Source organism: Canis lupus, chromosome 18 (genome assembly GCF_048164855.1).
Source record: "Canis lupus baileyi chromosome 18, mCanLup2.hap1, whole genome shotgun sequence".
Classification (NCBI taxonomy): domain Eukaryota; kingdom Metazoa; phylum Chordata; class Mammalia; order Carnivora; family Canidae; genus Canis; species Canis lupus.
This window is the reverse complement of record NC_132855.1, coordinates 43,236,986-43,261,154: the sequence shown is the minus strand read 5'-3', so window position 1 is coordinate 43,261,154 and position 24,169 is coordinate 43,236,986. Positions and strand designations below refer to the sequence as shown.

The 24,169-nt window shown below is 35.3% G+C and overlaps 1 protein-coding gene across 4 annotated transcripts in view; it reads right to left on the bottom strand.

Annotated features, from left to right (window-relative positions):
- Window positions 1-5,302: 5,302 nt before the first annotated feature.
- LRRD1 (leucine rich repeats and death domain containing 1) overlaps window positions 5,303-24,169 on the bottom strand; it is a 40,733-nt gene continuing 21,866 nt past the window's right edge. For 3 of the 4 annotated variants that reach the window (XM_072784221.1, XM_072784223.1, XM_072784222.1), the window contains 3 exons: window positions 8,667-8,828; window positions 6,463-6,580; window positions 5,303-5,634 (listed from right to left, as the gene is read on the bottom strand). In XM_072784221.1, the coding sequence (XP_072640322.1) occupies window positions 5,448-5,634; window positions 6,463-6,580; window positions 8,667-8,828 (467 nt within the window). In that variant the 3' untranslated portion in view covers window positions 5,303-5,447. The remainder of the gene's footprint in view (window positions 5,635-6,462; window positions 6,581-8,666; window positions 8,829-24,169) is intronic. The other variant, XM_072784224.1, reaches the window with a different exon arrangement.

Sequence of the window (24,169 nt, the reverse complement as noted above, 5' to 3'; positions counted from 1 at the left end):
TTTATTTCTGGACTCTTATTCTGATAATCTGTGTGTCGTTTTTGTGCCACTACCATACTATTTTGATTACTACAGCTTTGTAGTGTATCTTGAAATCTGGGATTGTGACTCCTCCAGTTTTTTTTTTTTTTTTTAAGATTGTTTTGGCTATTCAGGGTCTTTTGTGGTTCTATACAAATCCAAGGACTGTTTGTTCTAGTTGTGTGAAAAATGCTATTGGTATTTTGGTAGGAATTGCATTAAATCTGTAGACTGCTTTGGGTAGTATGGACATTTTAATAATATTTGTTCTTCTAATCCATGATCATGTAATATCTTTTCATTTGTGTGGTCTTCAGTTTCTTCCTCAGTGTTTTATAGTTGGTCTTTTCACTTCCTTGGTTAATTTTATCTCTAGGTATTATTTTTGGTACAACTATAAATAGGATTGTTTTCTTTTTGGGAGGAGATTGTTTTCTTAACTTCTCTTTCTATTGCTTCATTATTAGTATTGCAAAAGATTTCTGTGTATTGATTTTGTGTCCTGCAACTTGATTCATTTATTGCTTGTAGTAGTTTTTTTGTGGAGTCTTTAGGGTTTTCTCTATAAAGTATCATGTCATCTGCAAAAGTTTTGTTTCTTCCTTACCAGTTTAGGTGACTTTTATTTCTTTTTTCATCTGATTGGTGTGGCTAGGACTTCCTAGTACTATGTTGAATAAAAGTGGTGAGAGTGGACATCCTTGTCTTATTTCTGACCTTAGGGAAAACTCTGTTTTTCACCATTGAGTGTGATGTTAGATATGGGTTTTTCATATATGGCCCTTTTTGTATGGGAGGTATGTTTTCTCTAAATCTACTTTGTTAAGGGTTGTTACCATGGGAACACCTGTGTGGCTCAACAGTTGATCATCTGCCTAGAGCTCAGGGCATGATCCCAGGATCCAGGATCGAGTCTCACATTGGGCTCCCTACGAGGAGCCGCTTCTCCCTCTGCTTATGCCTCTGCCTCTCTTTCTCTCTCTCTGTCTCTCATGAATAAATAGATAAATCTTTTTTTAAAAAAGAGGGGGGTTGTTATCATGAATTTTAAAAAGAGGGGGGTTGTTATCATGAATGGATGTTGCACTTTGTCAGATGCTTTTTCTGCATCTATTGAAATGATTATATGATTTTTATTCTTTCTCGTTGATATATAGCATCACATTGATTTACAAATATTGAGTCACCCTCACATTCTGGGAATAAGTACCACTTGATTGTGATAAATGACTGTTTAATGTTTTATCAGATTTGGTTTGCTAAGGATTTTTACATCTATGTTCATCAGAGATGAACATACAGCCTATAGTTCTGGGGTTTTTTGTAGTGTCTTTATCTGGTTTTGGTATCAGGATAATACTGACCTCATTACATAAGCTAGTATTATTATAAATTTGGTTTGTAACTTTTTTTTTTCTTTCTAAATGATTTAAGAGATTGATACATTAAAAAAATTAGTCTAAAAGTTAGTATTATTGTGACTTTGGCTTGTAATTCTACATTTCTGTTGTCTACATATTTAGGAGATTAATGCTTTAAAAGAATTACTAGTTTATGTTTTGGGGCATACATTGTGTTAATATGTAATTTTGTGACATATAACCAAAAGGAATAGGAACAGAGCTCTAAAGGAGCAGAGTTTTTGTATGTTATTGAAGTTAAGCTGGTATAAATGCACATTGGAATATTACAACTTTAGCATGTTAAATGTAATCCCCATAGTAACCATAAAGAAAAAATACCTATGGAACACAAAAGTAAATACGAAGGGAATTTAAGCATTGCACAGCAAAACAATTTTTAGCTAAACTCAAAAGAAGATTATAAGGCTGGAAATGAGGGTCAAAATGCTATATAGCATATAGAAAACAAATAGCAAAATGGTAGAAGTTAAATCTCCCATCAGTGATTATTTTAACTGTAAATTAATAAGCCAGTCACAAAAATGTGAACACTGTGATTCCACTTATATGAAGTACTTAGAGTAATCAGAATCGTAGAGACAAAAAGAATGGTGGATGTCAGGAGTTAAGGGAAATGGGGAATGGAAAGTTATCATTTAAGGAGTATAGAGTTTCAGGGTCCCTGGGTGTCTCAGTTAATTCAGCGTCTGCCTTCAGCTCAGGTCATGATCTCAGGGTCCTGGGATCAGGTTCTGCATTGGGCTCTATGCTCAGTGAGGAGTCTGCTTCTCCCTCTCCCTCTCCCCCTTAGCCCCCCACTCGTGGATGCTCTTTGGGGGAAATATGATAAAAGTTTAATATATATTAATATATATTAATAGTTGCTAATTATAAAACATGTTAGAACACTATTTTGATTTTTTTGCATTTAATACATTATGCACTAAGTTCTCATGTATTCATTCATGTACATGAGAACTCATGTAAAGCACAACACTTTAGAAATTTTTTTTATCAGAAGGGAAAAATCAGCGCACAGATTAAATGACTTTCACAAGACCATTAGGGGCAAAGCAGGAATGCAAAATTGTTTGGTTCCAAATGTATGTATTGCACTGCTATTATATAAAACAAACTATATGCATATGGTTATAAACACCAAGGTAAAAGATAACTTGCAAGCATTAAATTGGCTGTAATGTATTAAGAGAATAGGATTATGTGACTTCATTTTTACTCTTTTTTGTAACATAAACTCATTGGGGGAAAAAATAGAAAATATAAATGAGCAAAAAAACTAAATAAATACAAGTTAGGTGTCATCTCATTCCCCCCAGATTTAACTACCATTATGTTGTTTCCTGTTTAAAAACTTATTTAACTGCTGTTTTGCCATGTTTTCAAATTAAAATATAATAAAATATGTGCTTGCTTCAGCAGCAAATATACTAAAATATAATAAAATAGAGGTATGGTACACATGATAATAAGCCAAGATAAACTGTGGAAAATTCAGCTATGATTACCTCAAGGGGCATAATAGTCATAAAGATTAACAGGGCTTAAAATGTTTAAATGTTAAGTAGAATTCTATGAATGGCTGCTATTAAATGTTAAATGGAACTCTATTAATGTCTGCTATTGATTATTCTCCATATACTAAACACTTTTCTTTTGGTGACTTCTATAGAAAGTTCAGCCTGCTCTCAATTTTTCTAATTCTTCCTTTAATTCTACCAATAAGGAGGAATGGTAATATAAATGAAGGTAAGGTAAGGGTATTTACTGAATCATAGAACCCTCACAGATTTCTCTTTCTTTTCTGCAACTTTGGTACTAGGACAGTCGTGGATCTGCTCTTGCTTGGGAGATGCCACTCCTTTGGTTAGGGTAAGATAACAAAACATCCCTTGGGGTGTGGTCTTGACCTCAGACCTCAGAATTTATAACTTATTCAGCAGTGCAAAATAGCCATGCCTAGTTGAGGAGCTGTTTTCTGATTTGAGACTCAGGGAGCAAGACTCCCTAGTTTTATGGATCTGCCATGCCCGGGACCTCCAACCAGCCAGGGAATGGTATTAGGAGCTAGGTCTGAAAGCAACTTACATCATTTCTGCCTATGTTTCATTTGGAGAAGTCAATCACAGGAGCAACACCTAACCACAAGGGAAGCTTGGAGACGTTATCTAGTAGGATGCCAAGAAGGAACAGAAAATGGGGTCTGTTGTAGAGGTAACGGTAGCAGTTACCACATATGCCCTAACCTGGTCTGGGATGAGTGGATGGATTTGGCTATGTTCTATGCTTTCAGATGAAGTTTCCTTTTGCTGGTATTTAAATTTGTCTTATTCATCATCAGCATTGTGAAAATAAGGTTAGGGATAAAAGAAACTACTCACCTGTTCCGGTTATAATCTGCTAAGATGTATCAGTAAAAAACAATCTAATTGGACTCATTTTCTATAATACTAGATACAAAGAAATAAATCAACTCTTCTTTTATGAGCTACCAACAGGCATCTTATGTCACAGAAAAGAGCCTGAGAAAATGAGGCCAAAACATAGAATCTTAAACAGGAGAAAAGCAAAGCATCCTGATACTGCTCAGTTTCTCTATGTAGTTGAAACAAAAACTTTACAAAGCCCTCATTCTTTGGGAAAAAATATTTTTAAAAATACTAACTTCTTTAAGAATGGAAATTAGCTTCTTATCAGTAAAATTTGTTAGCTAGATAGCCAAAAGAAATGCATTTTTGTTTTGACAACATACTTTTTACAAGATAAAAATTTTCTTAGTGCAGATAAGTTGCTAGTTTACTTTTCTGTTACACAAATGAAACCTTTAATTGATTTCATTGCTTCAAATGTTTGTGAAAAATTATTTAGCTAAATCAGAAGAGTCAAAATAATAATTGTGAAAATTATATATAGTTTTGAATTGTATTTGTTTATGTAAATTATTCAAGAGTAAGCCTCCTAAGCTCTTTTTTTGAAAGATGCATTGTATTCACAGACTCTAGAAACTACAGTTTTAACTATTCTCTTCCTACTACAGTACAATGCTAATAAACAGTTTTTGCCCTCAGAATCCAAACACAATGCAGTGTTTTCTTCCTCACCGTTAACTTAAAGCTGGTTTCATCTGGAGCTTCTTTGGCTTCAGTTGTGTAAGCTGATTTTTGTTTGTTTTAAGCTTAACTGCAATGGAAAGAGTTTTGACGAAACAGTATTTTCTTGGTCTCTAGGAATACTCATGCACTGTTAGTAGGAATGTAAATTGGTGTAGCCACTGGGGAAAACAGTATGGATGTTCCTCAAGTTAAAAATAGAACTACCCTATGATCCAGTAATCACACTCTTGAGTATTTACCCCCAAAATACAAAAACATTAATTCAGAGGGATACATGCACCCATATATTTATGGCAATATTATTTACAATAGCCAAATTATAGACGCAGCCCAAGTGTTCACCAATATATGAATGGGTAAAGGTGCTATGGTATAAACTACTTTTTTGACTTGTATTACTTTCAACTTACAGTGTGTTTATTGGGATGTAACCATATTAAAAGTTGAGAGAGATTTGTAGAGGATTACTGACCTTGGCTCTGATTTATGTTTAACAGACCTATCCCATTCCTAATGGAGAAATGGTAGGACATTCATTTCTGTTTTTAAGCCAGCGTCTAAAATGAAATTTCTCTGCTTTGTAACTCCAATGCAAGTTACTAATGACCTTATTACCTATAAATCTTGGGTTATATAAAAGCATTGTATAACAAAGAATTTTTAATGGAATCATTTCTTTTTAAAAATTATTAATCATAATTCCAAGGTAACAGAACAAGTACACAAAATAGTGTCTCTCATATTTTATTATGATAACATTAAAGTGGTAGCCATAAATTGTCATTATCTGTTAGGAATGCATGAAAAGAGACATAACATGCAGTTCTCTTATACCCAGTTTCAATTATATAAGTACATCATAAGTTTTCAGCTTTTATTATGGGTACACTGTTCAGAATTTAATTGCACATGTAAAAAGTTTTAAAGCTGTTATTTTGTCCATAATTTCATATGCTCCTATCATAGTTAGTGCCCGAGTTAGTTGGTCTCTTAAAGCAGCAGTAGTTAGTGATAAGTTGATACTTTCTGTTTTCCACTTATGAAGTGCTTGGAGGACTCTCTCACTTAATGAAACAGGGCTGAAAATTTTAAAGATAATATTATTTTATCTTACCAGTTAAGAAGATTTAAATTACTTAAATACTGTATACCTAGGTTTTCAAACCAATTTACCAGATTGAAGTGAGGATTAAGTTATTGGTGAAGATAGTTCATATAATATTAGCACCAAGCTTGGCAAATACTGAAAGTCAGCCCCATGCCAACCCTTGTTTCTTTGTAGGAAATCAATTAACATTTAGTTCTAAGATTTACTCAAGATCTCAAAACAGTAATTATGGGTTTTTTATTCTAAGGCAGTGTATTACTGCTACAGTACTACATGCTTTATAACTTGATCTATGGGACACCTGGGTGGCTCAGCGGTTGGGCATCTGCCTTTGGCTCAGGGCGTGATTCTGGATTCCTAGGATCAGGATCAAGTCCGACATCGGACTCCCTGCATGGAGTCTGCTTTTCCTCCCTCTGCCTGTGTCTCTGCCTCTCTTTCTGTGTCTCTCAAAAATAAATAAAATTTTATTAAAAAAATAATAACTTGATCTCATGAAAACTCTCTTAGGTAAATATATCCATTTTATCAGTGGAAAAACTAAAGTACTAAGAAGTTAAGGGACTTATCCAAGGTCACAAAACTAGTTGTAATTTAAAGCCAAACAGTCTTCCATGAGAGCCTTTACTTTTAACCACTATACCCACATGGTTCTCAAATATATTATAAACTAAAATCAGAGTCTTTTACAGCAAATTAAAATTCATGTTAATATAACATTTCAAAACCTTGTAATATCAAAATGATATAAATCAGAATATGAGAATAGCTTATACCACATGTTGTTCTTCATACATACCTTTTTGTAGACATATCTGTTTCTGAGATTGCCAGGTTTAATTTTTGACACAAATATTTAAAATTTGTTATAGTGATATTATTGGCAACTATGATGAAGATCTTCTCTAGGATTTTCTCTACATTTGAACATAAAAAGAAAATTTAAGCCATTTCCTTTGAAAAACGTACTCTATTTTGAGCTTATTATTATTATATCTGGGTTCCTTACTTCTGTGCTCCTATCAAATGTCTGTGTCAAGTAAAATTGAAAAGTAAGATGCAGACCTAACATACAAACTGAAATTCGAACCATTTGTTCAATTTTGTCCAAAATCTTAATAATCAAAAACATGTAATGACCATTTAAAAGTATATTATAAGCAACTTTAAAGTGATTTTCAAAACTTTCTTTAATTCTCTAAGGATTTGAAATGAATTTAATTCCATCCTTTGATTCTAGCTTTTTAATTGTCTTCTTTATGTAGCATCATAAAAAGCCAAGTTCACATCTACTATAAATATAATGTATATATGTATATTTTATATTCAAATCATTTATTTAATGAATGCTGCCTTAGATCTTAGACTAGATCTATTTTTGTTGTTGTTAAAGTACTTTGGGAATTTTTAAGAACTAGCAATCTGGGGATCCCTGGGTGGCGCAGCGGTTTGGCGCCTGCCTTTGGCCCAGGGCGCGATCCTGGAGACCCGGGATCGAATCCCACGTCGGGCTCCCGGTGCATGGAGCCTGCTTCTCCCTCTGCCTGTGTCTCTGCCTCTCTCTCTCTCTCTGTGACTATGACTATCATAAATAAAAAAAAAAAAAAAAAATTTAAGAACTAGCAATCTCCCACCCCTCTGTAATCATCTCAGTCCCTCAGGCTAGATTGTATGCTAATGATATAAATGAAAGTCCAATATCCTAAGCAAAATTTTAAGGAAGGAATCCCATGTTCTTTGTTAATTGGAGAATAAGTATATCTCCCATGATGACTTCCTCTCCTCTCTCTCAGGGTGCCTGCAGTGTGAGGGCACCTTGGGTAAGATATAAATGGCTAGGGTTCTCTCATTTTTGCTGACTTTGGTCTGTTGCCACCTCTATAAAATTCTGTTACTTAATAAGAATACTTTATGGATTCTTGGAAACTCCTAAATACTTTATAGAAATAATTATCATAAAATATTCCTTTTTAATGATAATAATTAGCAGGACCAACTTGCATAACAAGTTAGGAAAAACAGCTACTGTGACTTTTAATTTTATCTCTTAGTTTCTTTCTATCAATGAGGCCTAAGTCTTAGAGAAACTTCTAACTGGTAGCCATGCATATGGATGTATGTTGTGCCTTAAAGAGGACTGTACATTTTTAGTGACCATCTAGCTAGACTGTGAGATTATTGCTGATATAAGCTCCTGATTACACAGACAAGGACATTATAGAATGATTTGGGGGTGGGGACAGTTTTGTGTATTTCCCCAAATCTGGATCCATACTAATTAAATTGATTTAATACTTCTTAAATACTCATTGAATTGGAGAACCAAAATCTGGATGACAGCTGTCACTGATTGTGACAAGCAAAGTCAGAGTCTCAGGAAAAAAGCTTAGTTGTTGGGAATTTACCCCTAAGGAAAGAATTAGTTGGTGAAATTTCCGTGTGAAAGGCTTGCAGAAACTGATCTCCATCTGGCCCAGCTAAAGGACATTGAAAGAAAATGGACACACTCTCTGAAATAATCAGGGACAATCAATGGAATACTTAAGGACAAAGAATGGAGAGTACCCACCACTGTACACAGGTGATCATAGTGGGCCAAAAGCTGATTGGCTTCAATACAAAAGATTTAAGTACTTTCTTCAAGGCTAGATAAGAATTTTGGAACTACTACATGTGGTGATACAGATCAGAACCAGTAAAGAGATTTTTATGTGGCCTAAGTCTGGGCACAACCATGATGAACAACCTGTTTGAAGGGCATTGAGCAGCCAATCCATCCACTTGGGTTTGCCTGTTTTCAATGGTTTAGTTTATATAGACCCAGATTAAATCATCTGAATTATCAAAATAAACTCCTAACCTTCAGAAAAGGGAAGATGATAAATATTTTAATGCCTCTACCACATTGAAAGCATACTCTTTTTAAAGTATACTATCTTTTTAATTTATAGATGATACTAGAAAATTACTTATAAGCTAGTAGGTCACTCACTGATCACCTACCGTCTCTTTGATCTGCCCTCTGTAGATAGTGTACAATAGTATACAGTTGTTTTCCTTTACAGATTTCCATTGGAGGTCTCAGCAAAGGGTTATCATCAAAATTTATCTCCTTCAGTGAAAAAAGATTATGGATACCAATAGGCAGAGCTGTTAGATTATTTCCTAGTAGAAAAGAAGTTATAATTAAATTATATACCTTTCTGTATAAGGAAAAAATACGAAGATAATAACAACTACTTATAGGGTATTTACTGTATCTTACTAGCAATGTACCAGATATACCAGGTATAAATTCTTATCATTGTCTCCGCTAGGAATGAAAAGGAAGAAGTATAGAAATAGAACTTTTCTCTCAGAAGATGGCAAAATGACATAGGAAGCTGTTCTCTTAAAGTATAGGAAAGGACTTTACAAAGTAGGTGTGATAGTAATTTTTTAAATAAACTTTTTATTTTGAATAATTTCAGATTTGCAGCAAGTTGCAGAAATTGTAGAGAATTCTTGTATATTCCCCATCCAGTTTTAGTTTCCCCTAGTGTTATCATCTCACATTATTGTATTATATTTGTCAAAACTAGGAAACATTGGCATATTATTATTAAATAAACCAGACAATTTTGGATTTCATTAGTTTTTCTCTCAATGTCTTTTTCTGTTCCAGAATCCATTACCCGATAACACATTGCAGACAGTTATGTCTTCTTTGTCTCCTCTGGTCTGAGACGGTTGGTTTTTCCTTGTTTATCATTATCTTGACAGCTGAGTGGTACTGATTAGATATTTTTGTAGAATATTCCTTAATTTGAGTTTACCTAATATATTTCCTCATGATTAGACTGGGGTTATGGGTTTCTGGAAAGAATACTACAGAGGTGAAAAGCTCTCATCACATCACAGCAGGGATACCTCATACCCATATAACATCACTAGCAATATTAAGCTTGATCTCTTGGCTAAAACAGTGTCTTGCCGGGTTTCTCTGATAAAATGTTTTGATTTTTTTCCTTGTCCATACTCTATTTTTTTGGAACTGAGTTACTAAGTCTAGTCCACCCTCAACGAGTGGGGATTAAACTCTACTTCCCTAAAGTGTAATGTTTTCAAGACACCTTAATCCAACATAAACTGAACACAAAAAAGTAAAACTGTGGTAACAAGATAAGACTTTGAATCATTTAGAGGGGAACTGGCCTATAAGATTGCCTTTTTATTATTTATACATATATAGTTACATTGTTTATAGTCATAAAAGAACCTGCTTCCTTTCAGTGAAGAATAGCATTCAGAAACCAAGATCAAGATACTAGTTTTGCTCATTGCTTCTGGGAATATGTATATATATATGTATGTGTGTGTATATATATATATGTGTATATATATATATACACATACATACACACACGTACATAAACATACCTACACATATAGGTGGGACTTTATAATGTACATTCTAAGCTCATAATTATAAACATATACGTTATGCATCTGTGTAATATATGTGAATCACAGCATATGGTATTTAGGATCTGGCTTTTTTCATTTAGCATAATGCATGAGATTTATTGGTGTTTAATGATGTATCAAGTTTGTTCCTTTTTATTAATGAGAAATATTCAATTATATGGATGTACATACTTTATCCATTCACTAACTAATGGACATTTTGAATGATTCCATTTTTTGGTGATTATGAATAAAACCACTCTATATATTTGCACTCAGTTTTTTATTGAACATAATTTTTCATTTCACTTGAAATCAAAGTGTGGTTGGAGTATGATTGGTAGGTTGTATGGCAAATATACATATAACTTTATAAAAAATTATGAAACTGTTTTCCAGAGTGTGTATCATTTTGCATTCCTACCATCAGTGTATCAGAGTTGTAGTTACAGCTTTTGGTATTGTCAGATTTTAATTTTAGTTATTCTGATAGCAGTTCTCACTGTAGCAGCTCTTTCTGCCCTCAGGTCCTGTCCTCTGCTCTAATAAAAGCACCTTTCTGCACTCCCCCCAAAAAAATCTCATTGTAGATTTAATTTGCATTTCTCTCATGACTAATGATTTGCGTATATTTCCTTCTGCTTATTTGCCATTAATATACATTCTTTGTAATGTATCTGTTCAAAATCTGTGCCAATTTTTGAGTCAACTATTTAATATTGACTTCTGATAATTAAATAAATATTTTCTTTTAGTCTGTAGCTTTTCATTCCTTTAACTGAATGCTTTAGTTAAAAGAATGAAACACCTTTTGAAGGACAAAGGTTTCTAATTTTGATGAAGTCCAATTCATTTTTTTGTGGATTGTGATTTTGTTGTTATACCTAAGAGAACTTTGCCAAAGTTACAAATGTTTTCTTCTATGCTTTTATATAGAAGTTTTACAGTTTTAGCTTTTACAGTTAGGTCTGTGATTCATTTTCATTTGATGTCTTATATGGTATATGGTATAGATTAAAGGTTTTTTTTTGGGGGGGTGTCCCTTTTTTTTTTTTTTTTTTTGATTGTTGCAGTTTGTTTTAGTTTTTGGCTTGTGGCCATCTAGTTGCTCTAGCATTATTTCTTGATACTTGCATATTTGTCAAAAACCAATTGACCGGGATCCCTGGGTGGCGCAGTGGTTTGGCGCCTGCCTTTGGCCCAGGGCGCGATCCTGGAGACCTGGGATCGAATCCCACGTCGGGCTCCCGGTGCATGGAGCCTGCTTCTCCCTCTGCCTGTGTCTCTGCCTCTCTCTCTCTGTGTGACTATCATAAATAAATAAAAATTAAAAAAAAAAAACCAATTGACCATATATGCATGGGTCTATTTCTACACTCTCTATTCTTTTCCATTGATCTCTGTCATTTTGCCAGTACTACACTGTCTAGCCAATGACATACATAGCTTTTCATAAGGCCTAAAATCAGGTTGTATGAGTCCTTCAACTGTGTTCTTTTTTAAAAATAATTTTAGCTATTCTATTTCTTTTGCCTTTTATATAAAATTTTGGAATTAGCTCATTGTTTTCTAAAATAAAAAACCTTGGGATGCCTGGGTGTCTCAGTGGTTGAGCATCTGCCTTTGGCTCAGGGCATGATCCTGGAGCCCCAGGATCGAGTCCCACATTGGGCTCCCCAGAGGAAGCCTGCTTCTCCCTCTGCCTATGTCTCTACCTCTCTCTCTGTGTGTCTCTCATGAATAAATAAATAAAATCTTAAAAAAAAAAAAAAAAAAACCTTGCTGGGATGTATATAGGAATTGAGTTGAATTTAAAAATACATTAGAGATCTGCCTGTGTCTCTGCCTCTCTGTCTCTATGAATAAATAAAAACCTTTTAAAAAAAACTTAAAAAAATACATTAGAGAGAAGAGACATATAATAACAATATTGAGTCTTCCAGTTTATGAATGCTATGTTTTTCTCTATTTGGGCCTTGTTTGAATCATTTTGTCCATCTTTGTAGTTTTCAGCAGATAGACCTTACATATGCTTTGTCAGATTTATACCTATTATATGGGTTCTTTGGTGTTATTTTAAATGGTACTTTTAAAAGTATTCAATTTCCAATCATTCATTACTAGTATACAGTTACTAGAAATACAAATGACTTTTTATATTAACCTTTTATATGGCAATCTTGCTAACCTCAGTTATTAGTTCAAGAAGCTTTTTTTGTAGATTCTTTGTGATTTTCTACTTAGACAATCTGTCTTTATAACCAGAGACAGTTTTTTTCCTTCTTCCTTTCCAATATGTATACTTTTAATTTCTTTTTGTTGTTGTTGTTGTTGCAATACTTAGGACTTACAGTATAATGTTTAAGAAAAGTGGTAAGAAAGGGCAGCCTTGTTTTACTCCTGATCACAATGGAAAATAGTTAAATTCTTTACCATTGAGTGTGGTATTAGCTGTAGCTTTTTGCAGATGCCTTTTCTCAAGTTGAGAAAGTTACTGTCTATTCCTTCTTTGATGAGAGATTTTGCTGTTGTTTGCTTTGTAAAATCATAAATGGATATTGTATTTTGTCATAGGCTTTTTGCTTTTTGTATATCTAGTAAGATCTTCATATGGCTTTTCCTTACTCTATTGCTGTGGTGAATTACACTGGTTAGTTCTTGAATGTTAACTCAACCTTGCACTTCTGGGATAAATCCCACATAGGATATTGATCTGCACATTTCCTCTCTATCGATATCTATGCTTTATCATACTACCAAGATGATGCTGACCTCATAGAATGAGTGGGGAAGTGTTTTATCATCACTTTTATGAAAGAGGATTTTAGAAGTTGGCATTATTCCTTCTTTAAATACTTGATAGAATTCACCAATGAAATCATCTAGGCCCACTTTAACAAATTTGGGCTATCTATCAGTCCCCAATGATGCCTCTTGTTATTTTTCACCATGTTTAGTCCCTTCCCATATTATACCAAGTTTGGTCTGTATGATCAAAAGAATAGAGTAGAAGTGATGGTATGTCACTTCCAAGATTTGTTTTAGTAGTTTTGGATTTTTTTGTTGTTGTTTTTAGCTTTGGATTTTTTAGAAAAGATTTTATTTATTTGAGAGAAAGAGCTAGTGAGCAGCGGGAAGAACAGAGGGAGAGGGACAAGCAGATTCCACGCTAAGCATGGAGCCTGACAACAGGCTCTGCCTCATAACGCTGAGATCATGATCTGAGCCCAAAACCAAGAGTTGCATGCTTAACCAACTGTGCCATCCAGGCACCCCAGCTTTGGATTTTTTTAAAGAAACATTTTAGGTTCATAGCAAAATTGAGTGTTCAGAAATTCCCCATATACTCGCTGCCCCCCAGACATGCATAGCTTTATAGCAAAATAGTTTTGCTGTTTTGGTATAAAAGAACCCAACTGCTTCTGCTTCTTGCAGCCTGCCTAGTCTAAGGGCTCTGATGAGCCTGGTACTTCCTGAAGCCTGGTGGTGGCCACTCAGGATGAGGGCTCAGTGTTGACTTTGCCAGGATGACTACCAACCTGCTTCCTCTTGGCTTCCAGGGCCAAGTCACAGGTGATTGTGCTGCTGAAGGCCTGGAAAGATTTCCAGCATTCTGGGGACTCCCAACACTGTAGCCATGAATGGGAAAGTAGACTTCCTGGAAAAGAAGCTTGCCCAACAGTGACCTGGGTCCACCATCGGGAGACCCAGGTGGTGAGGGATGGCTTCCCGAGGATACTCTGCACTTCCACAGGAGCTGTTACAAAAAGTGGAACCCAGGCAGTGCCAGTAACAGTGGGTGGCCATAAGAACGTGACCATAAGTATGACGCTGGAGGGGATGGCTGCCATGCTATTGCCTGTGGGCTGATGGAAACCTCTGCAGAGACCCCTTGCAGGCCTCAGGGCTTGATCACTTATGGCAGGGACAGGACGCTTATCACAAGATTAGGTTTTTAAAGACTACTGACTCTGTCTTGGGCATAGTCTCTCTCCCACTCTCTTGTATCACTGGCTCTGGGGGAAACCAGTTGCCATGTCATGGACAGGCTTATATGGAACTAAAATGAAGAACTAGAGCCTTCTGCCAATAGCCACATAAAGAAGCTTTGGGGCAGCCCCGGTGGTGCAGCGGTTTAGCGCTGCCTGCAGCCCAGGGCCATGATCCTGGAGACCCTGGATCGAGTCCCACGTTGGGCTCCCTGCATGGAGCCTGCTTCTCCCTCTGCCTGTGTGTCTGCCCCTCTCTCTCTCTCTGTCTTTCATGAATAAATAAAATCTTAAAAAAAAAAAAGAAAGAAACCGTGTGAAATAAATGTTTGTTAATTTAAGGAGCTAAACTTTGTAGAAATTTGTGATACAATAGGTAACTAATATTACAGCTAGTGGCTGAAAGTAAGAACTCAGGGGCGCCTGGACGGCTGAGTTGGTTAAGCACCTGCCTTCGACTCAGGTCATGATCCTGGGGTCCTGGGACTAAGCCCCATGTCAGGCTCCCTGCTCCATGAGGAGTCTGCTTCTCCTACTCCCTCTGCCCATCACTCCCCCTCTTGTGAGTGCTCTCTCTCTCTCTCTCTAACAAAATCTTTTAGAAAAATAAAAGTAAGAATTCAGATATAAAGAGCTGCTAACTGCAGGGAGGGAGTTTATATTTTTAGTCCAGCCAATCTAAGTGCCTGATGAAGCAATAGCAGCAACAACAAAAACCAACATTCTTTGGAGAGAAACCAAACAGATTATAGAGTCCTGGGGTCAAAAATAGAGAAAAAAGAAAATGTGGCTCACTCCCAAGAGAAAAAATGACATTTAAGAATTTTAAAGCAGCTGGGCAGCCCTAGCCCTGGTGGCTCAGCAGTTTAGCAACACCTTCGGCCCAGGGCGTGATCCCGGAGTTCCGGGATTGAGTTCCAAGTCAGACTCCCTGCATGGAGCCTGCTTCTCCCTCTGCCTGTGTCTCTGCCTCTTTGTGTCTCTCATGAATAAATAAATTTAAAATCTTAAGAAAAAAATTTTTAAAGCAGCTAATATAGCTCTGCTGAAGAATATAAAGAAAGATATACCTTATAATCAATGAATAAAATAGGAAATCTTAGGGGAGGTGTATGAACTATAAAAAAGAAATAAATGGAAATTCTAGAACTAAATATACAAAAAGCAAATTCTATTATGGATATCCGATATCCATAATAAAAAATTAACTGGGTGGATTTAACAGCAAAACAGCGTTGGTAGACAAGGCAATGAAGTTGAAGATCTGATCCCTAAAGCTTTGTGTACATGCATAACACACACACACACACACACACACGTTAGAGTTTTACAAAACAGGGCAGCCCCGGTGGCGCAGCGGTTTAGCGCCGCCTGCAGGCCAGGGTGTGATCCTGGAGAACCTGGATCAAGTCCCACGTCAGGCTCTCTGCATGGTGCCTGCTTCTCTCTCTGCCTGTCTCTGCCTCCCTCCCTCTCTCTCTCTCTCTCTATGAATAAATAAAGTCTTTAAAAAAAAAACAAAAGGGTTTTATAAAACAATATGAAAAGGTAATTAGAACCTCACAAGGAGAAGAAAGAAAATGAGCCAGAAAAAATATTTGAAAATATAATGGTTGAAAAATTTCTCAAATTTGGTAAAATACTTAACTATACCAACAGGAGGCTCAGTGAAATCCAAGCAGTATAAATACAAAACAAACAAACCACATTTAGGATGGCTGTCACAGAAAATTCAGAGTAGGGCTCTCAAAGAATCAGCCCCTCCACTGAATCCATCATAAGCTGGAAAAGACTGATAGAAACAGCTTTTTAAGAATTCTGGAATTTAATCCAAACCATACAGTAATCAGGAGAGTGTTCAATGAGGATAAAAGCAGAATTAAGAGAACCCTGAAGCTTTTTCACTCATTTCCCTACCATCCTCCATTTCCCAGCATGGCTGTGGCTGCCACTGGGATGGCACATACTGACATTCCTGATGCAGCTTATGGGTGTCAAGAGAGCTAATAACAACCTTGTCCTTAAAATATTGTGGTTTTGCATTTTGACCTATCTGGTACTTTCCCAAGGGACTGGCACAAAAGCTGACTTTTGTTTTGCTCTTCCCACTCACGTTGGAGTTGCTTTACCAGTGGCAGTTGCTGTAACATTTAAAGCAAACTGGAGCAAGGGACAGCAGGTAGGGCAAGCAGCAGACCCAAAAGCCCAGGAAGGAAGAGGGACAGGAAGAAGTTTCTTGAGGGAATAAAGGTTCAGAGGTGCCAGAGTGTATCCTGCAGAAAATGGAGTACAACGGGCACACCCAGGACTGGAGACATCTCAGAAGAAACCTGAGAAAATTCTACACTTGCACATGAGGTGGATCTCTGGGCTCTACACAATCAACAGAGGAAGACTAGGAGTTGCAGGTAGTCTTGCTTAGCACTGAAGTACCCCAACTTAGAGCTAAGCTGCAAGGATTGGGAGTGTAGTATTTTCTTTCTTCTTCTTCTTCTTCTTTTTTTTTTTTTTTTTTTGTTCTAGATACTGAAAGATGAGAAAAGATATCTGTGCAAATACTAACCAAGAGAGACCTACAGTGGCTTTACTAATATCAGATAACATAAACTTTAAGTCAAAAACTGTTATAAAAGACAAAGAAGTATATATATATATTTATAAAGGATCAGTATATAAAGAAGATATAACAATTATAAATATATACACACCAAACAACAGAGCCCCCAAAACAGAAGGCAAGTATTGACAGAATTGAAGGTAGCAATAAGGAAGTTCTACAGTAATAGTTGAAGACTTTAATACTTCACTTTCAACAATTGATACAACATTTAGACAAAATGTCTAATAGGAAGCAGAGGACTTGAACAACAATATAGAGCAACTGGATCTAACAGACATACGTAGAATACTCAAACCAACAACAGTAGAATACACAATCTTCTCAAGTACAGATAGATCATTTTTCAAGGATTGACCATATCTTAGGCCACAAAACAAGTCTCAATAAATTAAAAGTGATTGAAATCATGCAGTATATCTTTTCTGGCCACTATAGAATGTAACAAGCAAAAATAACAGAAGGAAAACTGGAAATTTTACAACTTTAAATAACATATTTGTAAAATACCAAGTTTGTCACAAATGGAACCAAAGGAAGATTAGAAAATGTGAAGAGATTAAAGAAAATGAAAACACAATATAACAAAACTTACGGGTGCTTAAAAAAAATTAAGCTGGAAATACCAACAGTAAAAAAGAAGAAATACCTCAAATTAATAACTTTACACTTAAACCAACTAGAAAAGGATAAGCAAAGCCAAAGCTTTGCTTAGGAGTAATAAAAATTAAAGTAGATATAAATGAAACAGAATAAAAAACCTATAGAATCAATGAAACCAAAGTTGGTTCTTTAAAAAGATCAGCTAAGTTGATAAACTTTTACCTAGGTGAACTAAGAAAAAAGAGACAAGACTCAAATTACTGAGAATCAGATGTGAATATGGGAACATTACTGATTCTACAGAAATAAAAAGATTACATAGAGTACTATGAACATTATTATGCTAACAAATTAGATAACCTCGATTAAATGGGTAAATTCCTAGAAACACAGAACCTACCAAGACTAAATCATGGAAAAACAGAAAATCAGAAAAACCTATAACTAGTGAGGAGATTTAATCAGAAACAAATATCTCAAAAAGAAAAGCCCTGGGCCTGGTGGCGTCATTGATAAATTTTACCAAACATTTAAAGAAGAACAAATCTCACTTCTCAAACTTTTCCTGAAAACTGAAGAGGATGGAACTCCTCCTAGCTCATTCTACGAGGCCAATATTACCCTGTTACCAAAGCCAGAAAAATACAATACAAGAAAACTACAGAACAATATCCTTTATGAACTAATCCTCAACAAAATACTAGCAAACCAAATCCAACAAAATATTAAAAGGATATATCTCATGACCAGGTGGATTTATTTTGAAATGCAAGGGTGGTTCATTATAAGAAAATCAGTGAATGTAATATATGACATTGAGAGAAAAAAACACATGATAATCTCAGTTGGTGCAGAAAATCCATTTAACAAAATAAAATAAAAGAAAATAACCAAACTAGGAAGAGGAGGGAACTCCCTCAGTATGAGAAAGGGTATGTATGTATGTATTTTTTGTTAATTTTTAATATTAAAATTTATTTTTTCTCCATATTTGCAGCTTTTAAATAAAATATACTTTATTGATGTACAATACACATGATCAAAAACAAACCATTCACAAGTCAACCATATATATATGTCATTAACTACTTTAAGTTCATGGAGTATATTTGAAGTGTATTAAATGCATTAGTAGCTTTGTACAACCTCCCTATAACCCATCTTCAGAACACATTTCATCTTTTTTTTTCTTTTTTTTTACAAATTTATTTTTTATTTGTGTTCAATTTGCCAACATATAGAATAACACCCAGTGCTCATCCCATCAAGTGCCCCCCTCAGTGCCCGTCACCCAGTCACCCCCACCCCCCGCCCACCTCCCTTTCTACCACCCCTAGTTCGTTTCCCAGAATTAGGAGTCTCTCATGTTCTGTCTCCCTTTCTAATATTTCCCACTCATTTTTTCTCCTTTCCCCTCTATTCCCTTTCACTATTTTTTATATTCCCCAAATGAATGAGACCATATAATGTTTGTCCTTCTCTGATTGACTTACTTCACTCAGCATAATACCCTCTAGTTCCATCCACGTTGAAGCAAATGGTGGGTATTTGTCGTTTCTAATGGCTGAGTAATATTCCATTGTATACATAAACCACATCTTCTTTATCCGTTCATCTTTCGATGGACACGGAGGCTCCTTCCACAGTTTGGCTATTGTGGACATTGCTGCTATAAACATCTGGGCACAGGTGTCCCAGCGTTTCACTGCATCTGTATCTTTGGGGTAAATCCCCAGCAGTGCAATTGCTGGGTCGTAGGGCAGGTCTATTTTTAACTCTTTGAGGAACCTCCACACAGTTTTCCAGAGTGGCTGCACCAGTTCACATTCCAACAGTGTATGTATGTATTTTTAAAGTTTATTTTTCTCAGTAATGTCTATACCCAATGTGGGCTCAAATTCACAACCCCAAGATGAAGAGTTGCATGCTCCTCTGTCATTCAAGTGCCTCAGAAAAGGTTATTTATGAGTAACCCACAGGTAATATCATACTCAAAGGTGAAACACTAAAAGCTTTCTCCTTACAATTGTCCCTAATATAGCCATAAGATAAAGATGCCTACTTTCATTACTGATATTCAAAATTGGGCTGGTAGTTCTAGCCAGCCCAGTTAGGCAAGAAAAAGAAATAAAATATATCCAGAGTAGAAAGGAAAATGTAAAATTATCTCTATTCACAGATGACATAAAACTATATATAGGAAATCCCAAATTGTTTTGAAATTGCCCCCTGCAATTCTCTAGAATTTAAGAATCTGGTTTTCTATTTCTGAAAAAAAAAATAGTATTATAATAAAGATTGCCCTTATACCCTAAATTGCTTGCTCAGATAACAAGCAGAAAAGACTATCCAATAGGAAAAGGATAGTCCCTTCAACAAATGGTGCTGGGAAAACTGCACAGCCACATGCAAAAGAATGAAACTGGGCCACTTTCTTAGACCATACACAAAAATAAATTCAAAATGGATTACATACCTAACCGTGAACCCTAAAACCATAAAAATTCTGGAAGAGAACATGGGCAGTAACTTATTTGATATCAGCTGTAGGAAATTCTTTCTAGATATGTCTCCTAAAGCAAGGGAAACAAAAGCAAAAATAAACTATTGGGACTACATCAAAATAAAAAGCTTCTGCACTGAAAAGGAAATAATCAAGGGAGCTAAAAGGCAACCTATAGAATGAGAGAAGATATTTGCAAAGACATATCTAGTAAAGAGTTAGAATCCAAAATATATAAAGAACTTGTAAAACTCAACACCCAAATAATGAATAATCCAATTTAAAAATGGACAGAAGATGCAAACAGACATTTCTCCAAAGAAGACCTCCAGATGGCCAACAGTTCACCTGTCAGAATGGCTAAAATAAACACAGGAAACAACAAGTGTTGGTGAGGGTGTGGAGAAAAGGGAATCCTTGTGCACTGTTGGTGGGAATGCAAACAGGTGCAGCCATTATGAAAAACAGCATGGAGTTAAAAATAGAACTACTCTACTATACAGCAATTACACTACTAGGTATTTACCCAAAGAATACGAAAATACTAATTCAAAGGGAAACATGCACCCTGTTTATAGCAGCATTATCTACAATAGATAAATTATAGAAACAGCCCAAATGTCCATTGGTTAATGAATAGATAAAGGAGATGTGGTACATATATATATAATGGAATATTACTCAGCCATAAAAAGTATGAAATCTTGCCATTTGCAATGACCTGGATAGAATTAGAGTATTGTGCTAAGTAAAATTAATTTGTCAGAGAAAGACAAATACCATATGACTCGTATGTGGAATTTAAGAAACAGAACAAACAAATGAAGGGGTATTAAAAGAGAGGCAAGCCAAGAAACAAACTCTTAACTATAGAGAAAAAACTTGACAATTAATAGAAGAGAGGTGGGTAGGGGGGATGAGTTACATAGATGATGGGGATTAAGGAGTGCACTTGTGGTAAGCACTGGGTGATGTATGAAAGTGTTGAATCACTGTATTGTATACCTGAAACTAATATTACACTGTATGTTAACTAACGGTAACTGAAATAAAAACTTTAAAAAAAATATGAGATTGACATAGGTTTAACATATAGACCAATGGAATAGAATTGAGAGTCCAGAAATATGGCCAATTAATTTTTGACAAAGGTGCTCAGACCATGCAAAGGGGAAAAATAATCTTTCAAAAATGACGCTAGAATAACAAGAGATCTTCATGCAAAAGAATGAATGTGGATCCCTACCTCACACTATACACAAAGATTACTTCAAAATGGACCAACTTAAATATAAGAGATAAAATTATAAAAACTCTTAAAACATAGGGGGAAGTCTTAATGTCCTTGGATTTTGATAATGGATTAGTAGTTATGACACCAAAAACACAAGCAATAAAAAAATAGTAGATAATTGGACTTCATCAAAATTTAAAACTTTTATGTGGCAAGGGACGCTATCAGGAAGAAAAGACAACCTATAAAGTGGGAGTAAATAATTGTAAAACCTATATCTGATGGGGTCTAGTATTCAGAATATATAAAGGACTCAACAACAGAACAACCCAATTAAAACCCAATTTAAAAATGGGCAAAGGACGGGCACCTGGGTGGCTCAGTTGGTTAAGTGTCCAACTCTTGGTTTTGGCTTAAGTCATGGTCTTAGGGTCCTGAGATGGGGCCCTGTGTCAGGCTCAGAGCTCAGCACAGAGTCTGCTTGTTCCCCTCTCTCTGTCCCCTTCTATAAATAAATAAAATCTTAAAAAAATAAGTACAAATAAAAATGGGAAAAGGAATTCAATAGTTCTCCAGAAAAGATATAAATCAACAAGCACCTAAAAAAATGCTCAAATCATAGTCACTAGGGAAATTCAGATCAAACCCACAAGGAGATACCACTTCACATTCACTAGCATGACTGTAATCCAAAAAAATGTAAACCAACAGTATTGAAAAGGATATGGAGAAATTCGAATCATTGTACATTGATGGTGCGAATGCAAAATGGTTCTACCTCGGTGGAAAATAATTTGACAGTTTTTCAAAAAATTTAAAATAAAACTATATTACACAGTAATTCTATCTCTAGGAATATACCCAAATAATTGAAAATGTACTGGAATAAACACGTGTGCACATGTTCATAGCAACACTATTCACAATAGCCAGAAAGGTGAAAGCAGCCCAAATGTCCATCAGAGGATGAACAGATCATCAAAGTATAGTAGATTCAAACAGTGTAATATTATTCAGCTATAAAAGGAATGAACTATGGCTACAAGCTACAACATAGATGAAGCTTGAAAGCATTATGCTAAGTGAAAGAAGCCAATCCAAAAAAATCATGTATTGTACAATTCCATTTGTATGATATATCCAGGATGTTAAGTATGTCCATAGAGTTGTAATGCACATTGGTGATTACCGGAGGGAGAGAGGAAGGGAGAAGAGGGAGCAACTGCTTAATGAGTAAGGGTTTCCTTTGGGGTTGATGAATGTTTGGAATTAGAGGTAGCAGTACATTGTGCTACCTTGTTAAGGTGCTAAATGCCACCAAATTGTTCATTTTAAAACTATTAATTTTAGGTTGTGTAAATTTCACCTTAATTATCGTAAAAAACACACTTAGGCATAGCATAGTCAAACTGCCGACCGAAAACCAAAGATGAGAAAATCTTGAAAGCAACTAAAGAAAAACAATTCAACAAGGAGACAGAAAAAGAGTTAACAGAGGGGAGAAACAGAAAACAAGTGGTAAAATGGCTGATCTAAATCCAGCTATACTGAGGTGCCTGCAGTGGCTCAGATGGTTTAAGAGTCTGCCTTTGGCTCAGGTCATGATCCTCAGGATCCAAGGATGTGTCAGGCTCCCTTTCTTTAAAAATAAATAAATAAATCCAACTACATCAGTAATTACATTAAGTGTTGATTGACTAAATACTCCAATTAAAAGGCAGCAATTGCCATAAAAGATGAAAAATCAAGGCCCAATTATATATGCTACCTATAAGAAATGCGATTTTGAATATAAAGATCAGGTGCTGTCTACATGGGATGTATTTTAAATATAAAGACACATATGTTGAAAGTAAATTGATAGTAAAGATATACCATGTGAGGGGCACCTGGGTGGCTCAGTCAGTTAAGCATCTGCCTTTAGCTCAGGTCATAATTTCAGGGTCCTGGGATCAGGCCCTTCATCAGGCTCCCTACTCAGTGGGGAGTCTGTCTCTCCCTTTCCTTCTCCCTCTTCTCCCCACCATTTGTGCCCTCTCTCTGTATCGCTCTCTGAAATAAATAAAATCTTTAAAAAAAAAAGATATACCGTGTGAACAATAAGTATAAGAAGAATGGATTGGTTATCTTAGATTATTACTGGAAATCAAGAGGGACATTTGGGGATTTTTTTAAAAAGATTTTATTTATTTATTCATGAGAGACACAGAGAAAGGAAACATAGGCAGAGGGAGAAGCAGGCTCCCTGCTGGGAGCCTGACAATTGGGGATTTCAAATGCAAAACAATTTCATTAGAAAAAAATAAAAAATAAAATAAAAAAATTTTTAAAGTTCATTAGAATTGAAAGTTATAATAATCATATATATGCATTTTTCTAGTAACAGTTCCTCAATATACACAAAAATAGTTGACAATAAAAGCAAAAAAAATACAATTCCATAACCATAATTTTGGATTTTAACACTGTTCTCTAAGCAATTAGTATAACAAGACAACATACCAGTAAAAACAAAAGATTCCAACAAAACTATCACTTATGATATTCATAAAACACCGTAACTAACACATTCAGAATACACATTTTAAAAAGTAGATGGTGTGTTTATCAAGGTAGCTTATATGCTGAGCCTTAGAGCTAATCCCAATAAATTTAAAAGGATTGAAATCAGTTTGTTATCTGACCACAAAAAAATAATTGCTTTTCTACCAAATGCTCATCAACAGCAGAATAACTAAAATACAGTATATTCAGCTTCGAAAGTGCATGAGCCACAACTACATAGAGTAATATGAGTGACTTTCACAAACATAATGTTGAATGAAAGAAGACAGATATAAGAGTATGTATTTTATGATTTCATTTAAGGGACAGTATTGGAAATCACGGTAGTGTTTACCTTTGGTTAAGAAAAAGGGAAAAAGTGACTATAAAGGAGCAAGAAGAGGTTTCTGGGAATGTCCGTCTCTTGATCTAGGTCCTGAAATATAGGTTTGTTTAATGTGTAAAAGTTCATTGAGCTATACTTAAAGTATGTACTTTTTTAAAAATTGAGAGATAATTGACATATGATTCAATATTTGTATATATTGCAAAATGATCAATATAAGTCAA